The sequence below is a fragment of the Anolis sagrei genome, chromosome 1 (genome assembly GCF_037176765.1).
Source record: "Anolis sagrei isolate rAnoSag1 chromosome 1, rAnoSag1.mat, whole genome shotgun sequence".
Classification (NCBI taxonomy): Eukaryota; Metazoa; Chordata; class Lepidosauria; order Squamata; family Dactyloidae; genus Anolis; species Anolis sagrei.
The window spans coordinates 178,968,043-178,987,497 of NC_090021.1; the positions used below are offsets into that span (position 1 = coordinate 178,968,043).

Sequence of the window (19,455 nt, forward strand, 5' to 3'; positions counted from 1 at the left end):
GGTGATGTTTTTGTCTTGCACCCCATTCTTTTATTGCAGTGTTGTTTGTGTGGGAAGAATGTCTTAATGCAGGGGTCCTCAAACTAAGGCCCGAGGGCTGGATACTGCCCTCCAAGGTCATTTGCCCGGCCCTTGCTCAGGGTCAACCTAAGTCTGAAATGACTTGAAAGCACACAACCACAACAACAATCCTATCTCATCAGCCAAAGCAGGCCCACACTTCCCATTGAAATACTAATAAGTTTATATTGGTTTACATTGTTCTTCATTTTAATTATTGTATTGTTTTTAAGTGGGTTTTTTTGCACTACAAATAAGATATGTGCAGTGTGCATAGGAATTCATTCATGCTTTTTCAAATTATAATCCGGCCCTCCAACAGTTTGAGGGACTGTGACCTGGCCCTCTGTTCAAGAAGCTTGAGGGGGAAAGGCAACAGGCTACGAGCCTGGTTGCCACCAGTAGTGCTTCTGAAGGCAGTCACACGTGTGAAAAAGGAATAACAACTTGATTTTTAAAAAATATAGTAATGCTCAAAGCTTTAGTTCCATGTGAAGAGTGTGACTGCTTCTAAATGAAGGATGATAGCACATTTGATAACAAGGACACCAGCAGGAGGCTGGATAAAATACTGGAGACAAAGCTAAGAATGGAAAGCAGTCATAGAAGATCAAAATTAGCTCTTGATCAAGAAAATGTACTGATTTGACCTAGACGTGTTTCTGTCATTTAGACTGGGTAAAATGGGCCCAATAAGTAAGTGATAGGAGGAAAAACATTTCTCTCTCAGTTTTACTACCTGGGTTGCCTTATCACATGATTCTTAGCATAAAAACTATATGGTTCCCTAGAAGGCTACAAACTCAACCATGACATGGGATCCTTGCTTCTGATTAAACAGACAGGATTATGTATGTCCAGAGTAAGAAAATATGACAAAAGGATGGTTTTCAGTTTTTTTTTAGAAATGCTCAGAAGCAACCTTAGTTTCCTCTTGTATTTTATAAAATACTAAAGATAGGGATTTTTTGGCTGAAAGCAGTTGTACATTGAAACAGATGGCAGTACAATGCTGGATAGGGCTAAGAAGAAGCAGGGTTAAGGAGCTCCGTCTTCATCTCAAGCCCTAGAAGTTGATGGGCAACCAAGATGGGAGATGCATCTTAATGTTTCAAATCCACCCAAAACAATGTTTCTGGAAAATCTGGTGATAGCTCCTCCCTTTCTTCAACTCCGGGTACAACCAGGTCTCCTAGTGGAAGTTCCTTCTATTTGACAAGCTTTCAAGAAGCACAATCGGGACATCCTGACAACATAACACTAGGCTAGCATCATCTTTCTGCTTTGGGTCACTTTTCATCAGGCAGCACATTCCAATTCTGTAAATGTGTTTTCATATTTCAAATTTATTATTTGTGTTATGAGTTTTGCTTGTAATTTTTCATCTTACTGAGCAACATGTATATTTTAAAAAAATCTTTTGCTATAGTTCAGTTGTAGAATCCTTATAATCGTCTGGTCTGAATGGACCATGTAATAATAGCTCATTTCCCTTAAAAGGGCATTCTTCTCTCAAAATATCCTTGGGAGATTTGTATCCAGGGTTTTCGTAATCATTTTATTTGTGTGAAGCATCTGCAAAAGAGGGTTATGCAACCAACAAGTGTCAATGTGCTTTTGTTTGCTTAAACTTTATACAGGAATAGAAATATTTTGGGGTTTTTTTTCTCGTTTTTTTCATATTGATGGCTGTCATGTGTATATTAAATGGTAACAAGGCCAGTTCAGTCCATTTCAGTTCAAGGCTGCATAAATGTTGTGCCACAATAAAAATATTTTGCAATTCTGTAGTGCAGAATATCTTGGATAGAGCAAGTGGTAGCAATGGAAATTAAACCTATTTCAGTTGTGAATATCCATTCCATCCTTAACGTGTCTTGAATTCTAAATTACAATATGATATAGTAACACAGTGCATTATGTATTGCTTTATCACTACTTTTTAGTTCTTATTTGGATGAAAAAAATGTCTGAAAAGCAAGAACATAGAAAAACAAATTCCCAAAGCCTTTTGGCTCATACAAATTAAGGATAAATTTGTCATTACTTCGTACACAGAAAAAGTATAACTGTTAAGTGTGACTTTCTACATGTGATTTGTAACTTGTTAGTTCCATGTTTTGGTCTTTCTGATTAATACTAAAAAAAGTTCCAAGTGTATCTATCTATATATTGAAGGGGTTTTTATAAACATATGATACATATTTCACATTGTAATCCATTTCTTAAACAATTAGCAATGAAGCATTTTGTAAGTGTTTTTTATTCACGAGTTTCTTGTCTTTCCCTTGTGTTTTCAGTAATGTTGATTGTGTGAAACTCTTGCAGAGCAGTGGAGCAGATTCTAATAAAAAAGACAAATATGGAAGGTTCGTAACTTTTGAAACATTCTGATGACGATCAAAACTTTTGACAAGCCAAGATGGTCAACCACATGGTACAGGAATATAAAAGATCAAACAGAGAGAACCCCAACTTTAGCTGCCAAGGGTCCATCTTTGAAATCCACTGAATTAATTCCTATTTCCAGTATTTCTGCCAAAATCTATCAAGTTAGAGGAACATCTCACTCTCAGATCCCATAGCAGCTTAAGGGCCCAGTAATAGTAAATTTTATTGATTAGCCCTTAAGCTGTATCACAATACCAAACAGAACAAAAAGGTTTGATAAGACTTGATTGCACTCTGTATAGTAAGTTAAATAAAACACTTATAACAATAGAGTAAATAAATATGGTAAAAATGAATATAAACATTATGTTTCCTTATCACCCCTACAAAGCCTAAGGGCCCAGTACCATAGGCATTCACTGAACTTTGTATCATGATCCTGAGATTTCAGATTATTTTGAACAAGCCAAAGTTTGACGGCATACCCTAAAGGTACCAAATCCCATCTGCTCTTGAAAGCTATGGAGGGTCAACCCTGGTTAATACTTGGGCCCTTCGACACTGCCATATAAAATCCAGATTATCTGCTTTAAACTGGATTATATAATAGTATAGTCTCATATAATCCGGATCAAAATGAATAATGTGAATTATCTGCTTGGATAATCTGGATTATATGGCAGTGTAGAAGGGGCCTTGGATTGTAACTTGGTAATGAATACAAGGTGCTCCTTTCAGAGAAAAGAACTGCGAAAACCACATCTTAGAATGCCTAAGAAAACCCTATGAAATTCATGAGGTCATCATACACCCAACAGGCAACTAGAAAGCACATACACACAATGTGAGTACCAAGTTGGTGGAGGTAAAACTCAGAAGCAAATGGTAACCCAGCCCTTCCTTACATCTCTGAGCTGAATAGGAAGTAAGCATTCCCTGTAGAATATTACTGCCTGAAGTGTAGTGCCAAAAAACACAGGTGCAAACTACATTAAATATATTTTTGTTCTTTCTCTTTCCAAAACAGCAACAACACATAGCTTGTCCTTCCAAATATGGCTGTCTAGGTCCTTGGCTTTTAGTTTTATTTTGTCCCAAACATACCATCTACTTGCATTTACTTTTCCATTCTAAGTATACTCACAGCCATGCTTTTTCTGGCTTTCTTTGTGCTTCTGGATGTCAGATGTGTTTTGCATAAGTCTTAGTGTAGGCAATGGCTAGGCCTCTGTCCTTTTGTTCAATGTTGAATTCAGCTTTGTTAAAATATCTTTATCTTTCATCTGCCTCATCTTCCATCCATTCTTCATCTGCACCTAGCCAATTCCCAGGGATGTTCTAGAGCTCTAGCCTAGGAACTAATCCTTCTCCTATATTCCCTTAATATGTTTTAACATTATTATTTTCACTATCCGTGAATGTATTCAGGATAGATAAGTGCCTTCCTGTTCACTTTTCTTTACTTTCTTTTTGGACTTAATTCCCCCACTCCCCATTTCCTCTCCCTATGTCTTCTAACCTGGTTGTTTACATTCCTCCAGCCATTTCCCCTGCTCTCTCCTTCCTTCCTTCCTTCCTTCCTTCCTTCCTTCCTTCCTTCCTTCCTTCCTTCCTTCCTTCCTTCCTTTCTCCTTCCCTTCTTCATATTGCTCACATGTCCTTTTCTAATCTTTACTGTTGGAGCAAGAATATATTCTGCATTTGATTAAATAGCTGCTATTGTTACCCTGAAATGGGCTCTCCCTGCAGTAATGTTTCTGTCAGGAGTGGTTAATGTAATGGATGCCATTACTCAAGTAATGTCTAAGCTAATGTGGTTCTATTTATTTTTCAGGACACCTTTGCACTATGCAGCTGCAAATTGTCATTTCCAATGTATGGAGACATTGGTGACCACGGGGGCCAATATTAATGAAACAGATGACTGGGGACGGACGGCTTTACATTATGCTGCTGCCTCCGACATGGACAGAAAGTAAACAAGCCCATTTGTATTCCTTCTTTCTACTTGTGTCATTTCTATTCCCTTCATGCAATGGTTTCATTTCAGGGAAAGTACTCCTGGAGCCAAAAGTATTCCTTTTCCCTTCATGTACATATCTCTGCTAGAATTACTTTGAATCTCTGTCTGGCTTTTGCATTTTAAGTAGCACAGTTCCATTCAGTTAGTTGGTATGCCTGGTCGGGACTTTTTGGTCATATCTTCTCTCTGTATGGGTCGCCTTTTACATGGCTGCATAACTATCTCAGCAAGATCTGTTTTGGCAATTTATTTAGAGCCTCCTCATGTAGATAGTGTCCCTTGCTATTACATAAATCTAATTGCAACAGGATGGATCTGGATTTGTCTTTAGCCCAGTCTTTTGTTTCAAAAAGGGGACAATCTTCACAAGGCTCTTCTTCCTGCTTTCATCCTTAAAGTCTTGCTCTGATGTATCGAAGTCCCTGCTGGGTAGCGTGCAGGTGATACTGTGGGTTGTAGGAAAGATTAGGGATTCATGAAAGGCCCCTTATACACTGTCATATAAAATTTATTTATTAATTTATTTATTTAGAGCATTTGTATCCTGTCCTCAGGAAACTCAGGACAGCTTACAATTGGAAGATCATTAGAAACAGTTAGAACACAACAATTCACATAAACAAGTCAACAGCAATAAAAATACATTTAAAAAAAGCAATAAATACATTAAAATATTGGCCCTTAAAATATTAACAGAACCAAGTCTGAGTCCAGATTTTATGCTTTGAACTGGATTGTATGGCAGTGTAGACTCATATAATCCAGTTCAAAGCAGATAATGTGGACGATCTGCCTTAATAATCTGGGTTATATATCAGTGTAGAAGGGATCTTAATTAACACTTCGTGTATTGTCTGGACTGGTTATTCCACAATGAATTTCAAAAAATATGTGAAGATAACCCAGATTTATTTATTTACTTTACTTTACTTTACTTATATACTGCTGTTCTCAGCCCGGGGGCGACTCACAGCGGTGTACAACAGACAGGAACAGCAAAATTCAAGCCACAGAATAAAAACAATTCACACCTAACACTATACAAAGTTAACATCATTACTACAAAAACCATTCATCGTTGTCTCATCGTCCCAACATAATCCAAATTCGTCTTCCGTTGTTCCGTTCCTATATTCGTTACCAATCATTGCACTTATTATTCGAACGCCTGCTTGAACAGCCAGGTCTTCAATTTCTTGCGGAATATCATTAGAGATGGTGACAATCTAATGTCCGTGGGAAGGGTGTTCCACATCCGAGGAGCCACCACCGAGAAGGCCCTATCTCTCGTCCCCGCCAGCCGTGCTTGTGAAGCAGGCAGGATCGAGAGCAGGGCCTCCCCGGAAGATCTCAAAGTCCTGGTGGGTTTGTAGGTAGAGATGCGGTCAGATAGGTATGTTGGGCCGGAACCGTTTAAGGCTGATGGTGGTTATATGGGTTTCTCTGATATGGGGAGGCAGGAAATATTTTTGGAGGAGAAATGAATTTCATAAGACCAGTGGATTGTTTCATACAGCAAACAGCCGCAAAGATGTGTATGGCACCATTTGTAGATACGACAGAGATCCATAGTTCACTGCAGCTCCCTTGACAGAGGTACTTGCTTAAGATACACACCTGGAATCATCAAAGTGCTGTGCTTGTGCACTGTTCTATTTTATGATTATATGTAAAATGCTTCATGATAACTACAGAGCAATGAAATGTGTCAGTTGAGATTTAGAAACTGTAGAAAAGTGATTTCTTTCAAATTGGAGGAAAGGGCCATATACTAATAGGTGAACTTCCGTTCAAATGCCAGCCAGGCAGGATGTGATTTATACAACAGGTTTTTCTGTTAAGATTCCAGATTCTGGTTCTTCTTCCATCCTGTCCCAGGTCAGACACAGTTGCAGTTTCTCTTCCTCCTCCTCTTTACTCACTTGGTTTTTTTTTCTTGATCTCTGTCCTGCTCCTCTAGGGTTTGCTTGTCTTTTCTTCTATTAATAAATATTTCTTTACTAGGTGTAGATTGATGAGATCTGACAGTGCCCCCTTGTCATGCATTATATCATTCAGTATGTCTTGCCTGTGGAGCTCTTGAAAGAAGGGTGTGAGAGGAGATGCTTTCTCTTTATATGTTGAGACACCATGATCCACCCTATATGGTTCATCTTGATTGGTTTTCTTCAGCCCATTGATCTAAAGAATGACACATTGCAGGAGTGAAAAATGCCCTCTGCCTACTCAGTGGTTGGCTTCCTCTGCACTAATATTTGTAGAAATATCCAAGCTTCCCAACTAGAGGGAGGAGTTCTGTGGGGCACTGAAGGATGACATACTCAGTTGGCTCTCTCCAATGAGACATAGGCCTCTTCTACACTACCATATAATCAAGTATATCAAAGCAGATCATCCACATTATCTGCTTTGAACTAGATTATATGAGTCTACACTGCCATATAATCCAGTTCAAATCAGATATTCTGGATTTTATATGTCAGTGTAGAAGGGGCCATAGTTTGATGAGCAGAACAAGGACCCAGTGGAGTCTTTTGCAGCTTGCTGGTAGGAAGGAGCTGGATGAGTAGGATAATATAATAGGTGGGAAATAAAAATTGTACCTCAAACAAGGATATATGGGCTGTTTATGTTACTGTTAACTGTGCATTGAGTAAAACCTAGGAACTTTGTCTCCTGCTGCACACTTTCTGCTAGACTGTGCTTCCAAGTATCAATATATGGTATAATGCTCCCTGCATGTACCTGTATGCATCACTGTGTGTATAACATATTGTAAAGCCATGATGGCCTAAATTTTATGAGAAAAACAACATGTTAAACAACTAATAATTTTGGGTGCAAATTTAAATTAAACAGTTTGAAGGGATATAAGTGATACAAGGGATATCAGGTTGTTTTGGGGAAAACAATTATACAACCCGGCTTTTTCTCAGGGGGCAACATGGTAATAACATGTTTATCATGGCACTTTAGAAAACATGCAATGATTGAGATGTTCAGAGCATCTTTTAGATTTTGATGAGGTAGGTCATGACTAGATTGACGCATCCTGCCCCACTGCCCCACTATTGGTTTTGCATGGATAATCTACAGCCAATTAAGCTGCCATGTGAAATTATTTTATACAGTCAACCTTCAACTTTCATGCATATTAGGAGTGCAGAATTCCCATGAAAATGAAGAAAATGTGAATATAAATAAAAATTGTGAATGCTACTGGTTTTTTTTTACCTGAGAGTACTCTTCTCCAGGCATTTCTAGATCCCCAGCATGCTTCTGTTGACAACTTCTGAACAGATGTTCATCACAGAGTTGTGTTGAAGGACCTAGAAATACCTAGAGAGAACATATTTCTTCGATCACATATAGAACAACAGTAGAGGTGGTTGTAAAATACAGTCATCTGCAAATAGTCGAATCTGTAAATGCTTAATCCACAAATGTGGTCAAATGATTGTTTTCTCTAATGAGAGGATTTGAATAGTGTAGATGTTGAGACCATTGCCTAAGATCAGAAAAGTTATGGTCATTGAAGGAAGCACAATGAAAGGAGTCAACGGAATGAATGAGAAATCACGGCTGTCCTTAAGAAGATCCCTTAAGCCATATTTTGTGCTTGAGTACAGATACTTGACCATAGAAGAGTATCAAATTCATTAATGCAGGATCCATGTGCATATAAATTAAAAGACTTGGGAGGAATTAATCGGCCTGATCTTTTTGGTTACCACCTAGATGTACTTGCGCAGTGATGTTGTACATGCACTTACACATGCATGCTCCCAGCATAACTGGGAGTCAGCTGTAGCCAAGTAAAAGAAATGTTGCATGGGATTTTGAAGACTAGATAATATGTCCAGACATCACTGACAGTCCTCCACACAAAAAATATAGTAGTGCTGGAATGCACCTATACCAAATGAGATGTAACTGCAACTGTTTCTGTGTTTGCAGCTGTCCCCGTTCCCCCACCCTTTAGAGCTGCCAGAATAGAGTTGTTGTAACTATGTGCAACGTACGTGGTAGGAATGTACTAGTGGAGCCACATCCAACGTAAACTGGGGAGTGCATATTGGGGCTTTACTTGATAGAGAATACCATAGGTGGAGAAGACCAGTGGTGGAGAAGACCATTGGTAACACTCTGGTGGCAGAGAGGCCCTTTTATATTATATAGTTAAAACACTATGATCCAAATTTATCTGATATGGCAACATGCCATGGGAACTTGGGATTGAATATTGAGAGAGGACTCTTTCAGGCTGGATCCACACCCCCATATAATCCAAATTATCAAAGCAGATAAATCAGATTATCTGATTTCAGTTGGATTATATGAATCTGTATTGCCATCTAATCTAGTTCAAGGAAGATAGTCTGGATATTATTTGGCAGTGTAGAAGGGGCTCCTCTGTTGCCTCTGAACAAACGAAGAAGATCCCATCAGTTGAAGTAATGGCAGCCAAAGTGGAACCATAGTTCTATTAGTGTGAGGAATAGTAATGTATCCATGTCCATTGCCCCAGTGAGCAGTCAATGTTAAGCATGAATAGCGCTCATCTAGGTGGGACATCTGTATCAAGAGATTTTTAAAATAAATATCCAAGCAATATATCTGTTGTCCTGGGCTCTTTCTTGAGACTAGCGGCATCCCCACTTTCTTATAGATTTTTTTTTAATGCTGAGACATATTGGAATGAAAAACTGCACTCTTAGTTCTTAAAAAAAAAAAACATTTGGAAGAGCCATAGTGTAGGTTGAAGAAATCACTAACAGTTCACTAAAAGAAAGGAGTGAGTAGATATGGAAACAAACCAACTAGCAAAAACTAAGAAGCTGTAATGCAGGAACTTGCCCTTCTTTACGGCATTTTGGAAGACCCACATTGTCCAGAAATGTCATAGTTTCTTTTGATGTTCAGATGTACACTGAAGATATACCTTGTTGTGACAGTTCTTTCCATTTCTGGATGCTTGATGTGGCTCCTTTCCTCTTTGCAGTTCAAACACTGATTTTTAAGCGGTATTTCAGGCAGCAGTGCTAAGTGCAAGTGAAAATCATGGGTGGCAGAGAATCTGTGAAGTGTCCATTTTCAAAATGAGTTGCATTTTTCTGTCCTTTATGTTAAGAAGAAAGAATGTTTTGGGTAACACCCATGGAAATGCTGAAGAACTTGAAAGAGCCAATGAGATGAAGGAAAAAGAAGCCGCATTGTAAGTTCAGTGTCCATATAGCAATTTGGCTCCATTGCTGTACATAATGCTTCCGCTTCTGTGGGTTGCAGTTCTGTGCCTTCCTTGGTTTGCTCACTCGCTGCACTGTGGCATAAAGCAACTGAGATTGTGATAGGCTAACTTCTGGTTTGTTGGGGGTATGTTTGTGTGTCTGTGTCTGCTTACTATTTCTGTTTCCATGCTAGCTGCTGCTATAGTATTTTGGTGCATTTTGAATATAGTATACTGTAGTCTTTAAGTCATATGCACTGTGGTATTATGCTGTGAGGTATGCTTGTCCTTTCCAGATTTGATTATCTATAGCTAGTGTTTATTCTATTATGATTGTTGGTGTTGTAGCTGTTATTTCTATATCAGGCAACCATGAAGTAGTATATGTATGTGCGTGTGTGTGTAGAGAGAGAGGGGTGAGGGTGGCGTTAAAAGTAATGACAGTGGAAATAACATTGCATCTCTTTCCTCTTGAGATATTGTAACATGGCGAAATAAATTTGCACAAAGAAATACAGGCTACTAGCAATAATATTTAGGGCTGGGACTGAAATGTCAGTCTAATGTCACTGTTTCAGATACTTTTCCTCTGCTACTTTTTCTGTCTCTGAAGCACGTCTCCTTTGGTGCCCATGGGGCTGTATAGGAAACTGTCCTTCTTGTATATTTAGTCTAGAGGTTAGATAGATAGATAGATAGATAGATAGATAGATAGATAGATAGATGCGACTGAGAACAGCTAAAATATACAATCTTTACTGTCTTCATTATGCATAAAATTAAAAAAATTAAAAGCTGCTAGCGCTTCTGTAGAAATGGTTTGTAGGTTCTAAAGCAAACAGCAAAAGCATGATTGAATTACTCTAAATGACTCATATTGCAACCACACCATTTCAAACTTAGTTGGCCAGTTTCTATGAAAATCTGCAATGAACATGGTTAACAAATGCCGATATGTAGATGGCACAACATTTTGTTACGTACACAATAAAAAACATAGCCTTTAAAGTAGCATTTTTATTCCAGTAAATATTCATGCGAAGTGTGGTGTAATAGTTTGAACATTGAACTTAAAACTTTGGAGAACAGGATTTGAATCACAGCTTGGCCATAGAAATCCATTGGCTGACTTAGGATAAGTCACATTATCTCAGCCTCAGAAGAAGACAAAGGCAAACTGGCTCGGAACAGTTTGCCAAGAAAACACTATACTGGCAGTCCCTGAGTTACAAACATCCGATTTACAAACTACTCATAGTTAAGAACGGAGGTGAGACAACAGGAAGAGAGAGAAATCTACCATCGGAAGGAAAATTCACTCCTGGAAGAGTTATCATGGGGAGAAGGGGTCCCCAATGAAGCTTTATCTCCAGTCCTTGTTTCCACAACAAGCCAATTTTTAAAAAATTCGACAGGGAGAAAAAATGTGGCAAAATCTTCTAAACAGAGACACAGACAGCAAAACAAACACCGCAGGGGTGTTGAACCTTCCTGATACTATCCAAAAGAGCAAACCTACAGAATCTATCTTGTTTGTAACTTGGGGCCTGCCTCTAGAGTTTCAGCTTAGAGTCACCATAAATCGGGAGACTTCAGGGCATGTAACAACACCAAATGTTTATCTTGCCATTAATCATCATACACATCCAGATGGCACAATCATTCATTTATCCTTTTCAATAATCCTCAGGTGTCTAGAATTCCTTCTTCAAAATGAAGCTAACCCATCCATCCAGGATAAAGATGGATACAATACAGTGCATTATGCTGCTGCTTATGGACACAGACAGTGTTTGGAACTGGTGAGTGGGTTAAAATGTTCCTTCGGGATACAATCTGACATGGTCATGATGTTGCAGAAGTGTTTCATTGTTAGCAGTAGTAAGTTGGTATTGCCTTTCCTACAACAAGGGATGAACAACAAATCAAACAACAAAGATTGCATAAAAACATAGAGAATACAGACATAAAAAGCCCCACATCAGGGCTGCAGTCCTGTATATATCTAGCCAGGATATAGTCCCAATTTTTTTGTCGTGTCAGGAGCAACTTGAGAAACTGCAAGTCGCTTCTGGTGTGAGAGAATTGGCCGTCTGCAAGGACATTGCCCAGGGGACCCCTGAATGTTTTGATGTTTTATCATCCTTATGGGAGGCTTCTCTCATGTCCCCACATGAGGAGCTGGAGCTGATAGACGGAGCTCATCCGTGCTCTCCCCGAATTTGAACCTGCGACCTGTCGGTCTTCAGTCCTGTCGGCACAAGGGTTTAACCCACTGCGCCATAGTCCCATTGAATTCAGAGGAGATACTTCTGAGTAGACAAGTACACTACAGATTGAGCTGTAAGCTGATATTGAAAGCACTGTGAGCAAATTAGACATCTACACTGAAAATATGTTTTAAAAACATCTTTTCTTAAGTCACGATGGCAGGGACTGATCCTAACTCTAAATATGTAGTATAATTGTAGTTCTTTGAGATGTGGCAAAATTTAGCTTGTGTAGCAACAGAAAATGTGGAGAAATATAGCCCACATATTTTCACTTTCATCTGCACCAGAATTAACAGAACAGCTACACATTCAGAAGGCATTCTCATAGTAAATTTCAGCTGAATTGGCATCAGTCAGAAGATACAGAGCCTAAAGGATATGCAGTAATTACGTGTTGGATGGGACATGGTCATTTGTTAATGATCATGGGCAATATTTGCTGCCATCATTTTAGTGTCATTAGAAGAGGCAATCCTCTTTCCTAGAAGGTTCTTGTTGACAGCATTCATTTTCTTGACCCTTAAAAATGGCCCAGCATGTTAGCCATGTTTTCCCAGTACCATATATAAAAAATTATATGGTTCTTTTTTGCCATATAAAATTGTTTCTGGGCTATGCACTCCAGCATTCACGCTTTCTGGAACAGAAACAACAACAACAACAACAACAACACTTTATTTATATTCTGCCCTTCTCACCCCGAAGGGGAATCAAGGTGGATCACAAGTACACATAGAAGGCAAACATTCAATGCTGTTTGTATAGACAGTACACAGACAGACGGTACAGAAGGAGGTGTTGTTTCAATGCCATGGACGGTTGGGCTCGAGTCCACAGGGGTGCTGTCTCTCCATCCTCTATGATGAAGAGCCGTCAGGACTTCCTCATTCCAGCGTTTTCTGATCTTCTTTTTCTTTATGGCATTGTAAAACACCTCCCCCGTTTTCAGCAGTACCTAATTTCTCTAATTACAACTAAAGCTGTTTTCGAACTGCTTAGGTAAACAGTGAGCAGGGCTGATGGTCAGCCGCTCATGCTGACCCGGGGTTTTGAACTTGCAACCTTTCAGTTGATAGATCTTGTAGTTGCTGATGATATACCAGCTGTGCTAAACCTCCGGCCCTTCAGTTATCAGTTTTCCTTCAAGCACTCACATTAATGTATACACTGAAGTCCCCCATAACAATCCTTGAAGAGTATAGTGCTGTGATATGAACATTAATTTTCATTAAGAAAAAATAGACTTAGTGACACATATTTTTGCAGAAATGAGACAACCTCAAAATTTGTTGTTCCTCAGTAGGGAAGGAAGCAATGATACTCAAAATTATCACATCCCTTGTCATATTTTCACAAGTCTCCTTTTGTTATTACTGCACTTCATTTTAATAAGTACATTGACAAGACTTTGTTTGCCAAATATCATGTAGTCTGAGAAATAAATAAGGCAGTTGCAACACCTTAAATAACATGTCACAAAAGAAAAAGGAGTGACACATGCTTGAGTCACACACCTCTCTACCTATAGTTAAAGTAAAGGTAAAGGTTTCCCCTTGACATTAAGTCTATTTGTGTCCAACTCTGGGCAGTGGTGCTCATCTTAATTTCTAAGCCAAAGAGCCGGTGTTGTCCGTAGACACCTCCTAGTCATGTGGCCGGCTTCTTGCGGAAGCAGTTCCTATTGATCTACTCACATTTGCATGTTTTCAAACTGCTAGGTTGGCAGAAGATGGACCTAACATTTTCCTTCCATTGAGATACAAAATTCTATAACTTCTTTCTTTTATTTTAGCTTCTGGAAAAAACCAGCAATGTTTTTGAAGAATCAGATTCATCAGCTACCAAAAGCCCTTTGCACTTAGCCGTAAGTACACGGATTTAGTTCAGCTATCTAACTCAAATATGCATATTTGAGTTGTCTCTGGTAAAATAATTTTAAAATGTATTTAACTCAATTTTTTCTCTCTTATGAGCCAGCTTAGCGATGTCAGGGTCTAAGTGAAGATATAAATCCTAGACTCTCCAGCTGTTAATCCTGCTCTCTGTTAAGTACATCTTTCAGGGTTCTTCTTAACTTCCATTCAACTCAGGTGAAATGTAGGGCCCCTTAAAAAGAGGTTTTAGAACTTGGTGTGATGAAAGCAGAGATCTGTGGGCCCTTCCACACAACCATATAACTCAGAATATCAAGGCAGACAACTCACAGTATCTGCCTTGAACGGGGTTATTTGAGTCCACACTGCCATATATCCCAGTTCAAAGCAGATAATATAGGGTTTTATTCTGCTGTGTGGAAGGGGGCCATAGGACCTTCCACACAGCCATATAACTCAGAATATCAAGGCAGACAACTCACAATATCTGCTTTGAACTGGGTTATTTGAGTCCACACTGCTATATTACCAATTCAACGTGGATAATGTGAGATTTTATACAGCTCTGTGGCAGGGGCCTGTGTTTCAGTGTGATTGATTGAAATTCCAAGATGGGATTTCAAGGCAGCTTACAATAATTTAAAAAGACTGAAGAAAATGTTAGTTTACAAGAGTTTAAAAAGAATTAAGCAACAATGTTATTTTTAAAGAAATGCTTAATTTTTTAAAACATGTAAAATTTATTTTAAAAAATAATGTCCACAAAAATGCAGCACAACACCTTACACAAAACAATTGCTCCTTAATTAAAATTAAAAGGTCTGGCTGAATAAAAAGAAAAGTGGACCTCTTGTGGAAGTGAGTTCTTCATCCTGGCATCAACCACAGAGAAGGCTCTCTCTTGAGCCCTCACAAAAGTGCGTCTGCAAAGATGGTGGGATTGAATGAAAACCATCCCTTGTAGATCTTAAATCTTGGATTTGTTTGTATATAGAGGTATGGTCTTTCATGTTAATGAGAGAAGAAACTGTTACTTGTCTCAATATACAGTGAAACCTCGACTTAAGAGCAACCTAACTTGCGAGTTTTTGAGATACAAACCATGGATCAGTTCTTTTTTGCTCTGAATTACGAGCAAGCTTTGAGTTACGAGCTAGCCATGGGAGGGCCAGGGCAGCAGCAGTAGCACTGCTGCCACATCCTTCACCCACAAACAACATGGGGACTGAACGAGGACTTCTCAAGAGGCAGGGCCAGCACTTCTTCTCCCCTTAACCTCGCCAGTATGAGGAGGCCTTTGTGTGAGCTCTATGAGCATGCACACATGCATCACCCCACTTTTCCCTTTTCAGGGGAGGGATGGAGAAAATAAAAGGCTGATGGCATGGCCATTGAGGGCAGAGCTGAAGAGTAAGAATGGAGGGAGAGAGGCAAGCTGGGAGGTAATGGCTTATTGAGGCGGGAGCAAGAGAGAGGTCAACCCTCCTGTTTAAGGAGCTCCATTGGCTGCCGTTTACCTACCAAGCCCAATTCAAGGTGCAGGTGCTTACCTACAAAGCCCTAAACGGTTTGGGACCTGCCTACCTGTGTGACCGCATCTCCGTATATAAACCCACGCACTCCCTCCGTTCATCTGGAGAGGCCCTGCTCACGATTCCACCTGCGTCGCAGGCTCGTTTGGTGGGGACGAGGGACAGGGCCTTCTCTGTGGTTGCCCCCCTCCAACTTTGGAACACCTTCCCCAAAGACATTAGACTAGCACCCACGCTGGCAGTCTTTAGGAAGAACTTGAAGACTTGGCTATTCCGATGTTCCTTTCCGGAATAGGATAACCTCTAGCACTACATCCCAGAAGCACTTTATTAGAGCTTAAGACTCTCTGCACATTGCACTTGGCCAGAATCCCAACATATCACCTCTTACACCCAGCACTTTTAACCTGTACCCTTCATTGGCCCGGCCCTGGTTTTATTGTGTAATAGTGTAATGTTTTGTTGTTCTTATTGCTTATGTTTTTAATTTGCTTGTATTATATTGTTGTTGTCTGTTGTTGTTGTTTGAGGCATTGGCCTTTGTAAGCCGCATTGAGTCCTTTGGGAGATGCTAGCGGGGTACAAATAAAGTATAATAATAATAATAATAATAATAATAATAATAATAATAATACCTTTTGCCAGTTCCTTGCTCTGTAACATTACCTCCTCCTGCAACTGGGACCCTTGTGTGGACTCCCATCCTAGTTCAGACCAGGGTTGACCCAGCTTAGCATCCAAGATCAGGATGAAGAAAAGAGCTAAAATAAGAATTTGTGAAGTGGGAGGCATTGATTGGTGGGAAAAGAGGCACAGACAACCTCCCATCACTGGGTTGTTGTAGGTTTTTCCGGGCTATCCCATCAGGTTTGGAGGTGTGATGATTTATGTTTTCTTAAAAGTACATTTTATACATTATTTTTATTTATAAAGTATTTTTATTTATAAAAATTTTTCTGGTTTAAAAACATAGAGCAAAAATGGGTGTGGTTTTTGAGAGGCAGAACAGATTAATAGCATTTCAGTGGGAAAATTTGCTTTGAGTTAAGAGCTCAGTTTGCAGTTTGAGTTAAGATCTCAGTCACGGAACATTATTAAACTCTTAAGTCAAAATATCACTGTATATGAAAAGCCTTTCAGCTGAACCTTTGGTGAACTGATTCCACTACTGAGACAAATCCCAGTCTGTACTCTGGAGTCCTCTCTGCATGATTAATGGACAGTAATCCCCACTCTACTCTAGGAGATTTATTTCTTAATAACAGTGTTTAAGATTAAATATTTTAGGCAGCTATCTAATTAAAACTTTTCTCCAGGGAGGCTCCACACCAAGTTATCTCACTCAAAATGTTCATTTTTTAAAAAGGAGTCTCTGTTTCACAGTCCAAAAAGGCAGCTGGCAAGAGCCACATACTTTATCTATAAGTAGGATTTTGTAACGTAGAGTATTCCTATTTTGGGTGCCCAGCAGCCATATCCTCTTCCAAAATATCCAATTCCATTACTCCTTAGTCAGCATCTGATGGACACTGAGTATGTTCAGTCTCTTCTGGACAGTTTTCTCACCCATTGAGGGTTTAAAAAAAAACAAAAAACACTGTATTTCAGCAAATTGTGATATCTCCACAACTTTGCTGATGCCTCTTTCTTGAGACCCATTTTAGCTACATATGGATCCATAGCCAGTGATTGATTTCATTATACAGGATTTCTGGAAAGAAATGGGGAAAGTGATACAAAACAAGATACTTGTGTGATGAAAACAATTATTTATTCTGTTTGTATCCCAGCTTTCTCCCCACACTTGTTAATATACAAAATTCATATTTTGCAGAAAATAATTTGGATTTTATATGGCAGTATAGATGGGACCTTAAGGATCAGCAAAAGCAGACATCTTCAATGCATCAGAGCCTGTATATTTATAGAGCTCTTTATTTAACTCCACCTAGAATAGAAATTAACCCATAGCAGAGATAACAGTGTGATCTGTTTTAATACAATGAACATCTTTAATATTCTGATGTATTATTGCACCTGGTTTTTACTTCCATATGCTTTTAGTCACTTACTTGAATCTTAATCTTGTGAACATTAATATTCTGTCTCACAAAAAAGATACCAAAAATGGAACTTGTATAAGGTTTGAGCCAGAGGGCAATCTATAAGCCTCCTGCATTTCTGTTCTCATTAACATTAATGGGTTGTTGCACCTCCAGGGAGATTAATTAAACTTTTTAATTCTCAGTGGATTTTGGATTGTAATTTTTAACTGTGAAAATTACGTTCTTAGTACAAATTCCAGGAAGAGCAATTTGAGTGTTTGGGTCTACAGTGTAGAATTGTTATTATTGAGACCCAAAGACAAATTCCAAAAGCTGACTTAATTCCAGTCATTCTATGGATATATACATAGAATGACCCAAATATGTTACATTAAGTTATGCTTGTCTATTTGTCTTAATTTTCTTTTAATTACTGTATTTCAATATTAAAATTGAACCAATACAGAATTTATTATATGCTATGCTATGGGGTATAGTATTAGTTGGGTCTATTTTTAATAGTAATTCTAAAAAACCCCCCAAAAAACCCCAAAACCAGAAACTACATGTATCTTGCATCTACCAATCCCTAACTATGTGTCTACTGTATAAAGCAGGGGTCTTCAAACTCTTTAAACAGAGTGCCAAGTCACAATCCCTCAAACTGTTGGAGGGCAGGATTATAATTTGAAAAAAACAACGAATGAATTCCTATGGACACTGCACATATCTTATTTGTAGTGCAAAAACACTTAAAACAATACAATAATTAAAACGAAGAACAATTTTAACAAATATAAACTTATTACTATTTCAGTGGGGAGTGTGGGCCTGGCTGATGAGATAGGGATGTTGTTATTGTTGTGTGCTTTCAAGTCATTTCAGACTTAGGTTGACCCTGAGCGAAGGCCAGGTAAATGACCTTGGAGGGCCGTATCCGACCCCTGGGCCTTAGTTTGAGGACCCTTGGTATAAAGGAATAGCTCCTTTTAGGCCCATCTACACTGCCATATAAAATCCAGATTATCTACTTTGAACTGGATTATATGGCAGTGTAGACTTATATAATCGAGTTCAAAGCAGATAATGTGGATTATCTGTTCTGGTAATCTGTATTTTATGGCAGTGTAGAAGGGGCCTTTATACTGTAGTTGAAATATACTTACTAGGGAGTAAACTAAATTGGACATTGCAGACAGGTTATGTCTAAATAGACATGCATACTAATGCAATGTTGAAGCAGTGGTTTTCAAACTATGGTCCATGGACCACCAGTGGTGTGCAGGAACAAAAATATGGTCTGCAGCCTCTCTATCCTACAATGAGAGTGTCAGGTCCCGTGAAACCCTCTTATAGTGCCGAGGCAATGGGGATGTCAGGAGGGGAGCGGCTACCCACGAAAGATTACTACTACACATCAGTTTTAGATTATTATATATGGTTTTCTGTGAGTGAGCAGATGGCGACTACTTGGTGGCATACGTTCTGAATCAGAAATGAGAGTTGATGTGGTCTATCCAATCCAATTTTCTGAATCAACTCCCCAAATAACCAAACCAAATCAAAAGTTGACCAAAAACTGATTCATAACCCTTTCGGTACTTATGCTGGAGAGTGGTCCCTGGTCAAGTGGTCCCTAGTCAAAAAGGGGTTGGGAACCACTGTGTTAAAGTGTTGTGAGAGTAAATTAATGAGCTAAAGTACACTACGGTTAATTTTGGAATAGAAGATGCAATTCTTCTAATGTTTCGGTTTAACTCCTTTTTTAAAAGTTATTTTTAGGGTTATTAGTGATTGCACTCCAATAATTTTGCATTACATTTTGTAACAATGCCACATTTGAGAGGATGGGTGAGCTGTAAATATAACAATTTATTCTGGTGTAATAAATACTATACACGCTTTAAATTGGTGCTTCAGCTTTTAAAAACAAGGGAAAAGCACATCAGCATCATGAACTCTCTTTTCTGTTCAATTGTAATTACAATAGAGGTAAGGCTCCTGGGATGAAATGACTAGTAAGGTGCTAA

The 19,455-nt window shown here is 38.9% G+C and overlaps 1 protein-coding gene across 8 annotated transcripts in view; it reads left to right on the top strand.

Annotated features, from left to right (window-relative positions):
* ANKRD44 (ankyrin repeat domain 44) overlaps window positions 1-19,455 on the top strand; it is a 211,517-nt gene that overhangs the window by 166,526 nt on the left and 25,536 nt on the right. For 6 of the 8 annotated variants that reach the window (XM_067470726.1, XM_060780951.2, XM_060780959.2 and 3 more), the window contains exons 13-17: window positions 2,361-2,429; window positions 4,286-4,426; window positions 9,606-9,689; window positions 11,392-11,503; window positions 13,767-13,838. In XM_067470726.1, coding sequence (XP_067326827.1) covers window positions 2,361-2,429; window positions 4,286-4,426; window positions 9,606-9,689; window positions 11,392-11,503; window positions 13,767-13,838 — 478 coding nt within the window. The remainder of the gene's footprint in view (window positions 1-2,360; window positions 2,430-4,285; window positions 4,427-9,605; window positions 9,690-11,391; window positions 11,504-13,766; window positions 13,839-19,455) is intronic. The other 2 variants (XM_060780978.2, XM_060780987.2) reach the window with 1 other exon arrangement.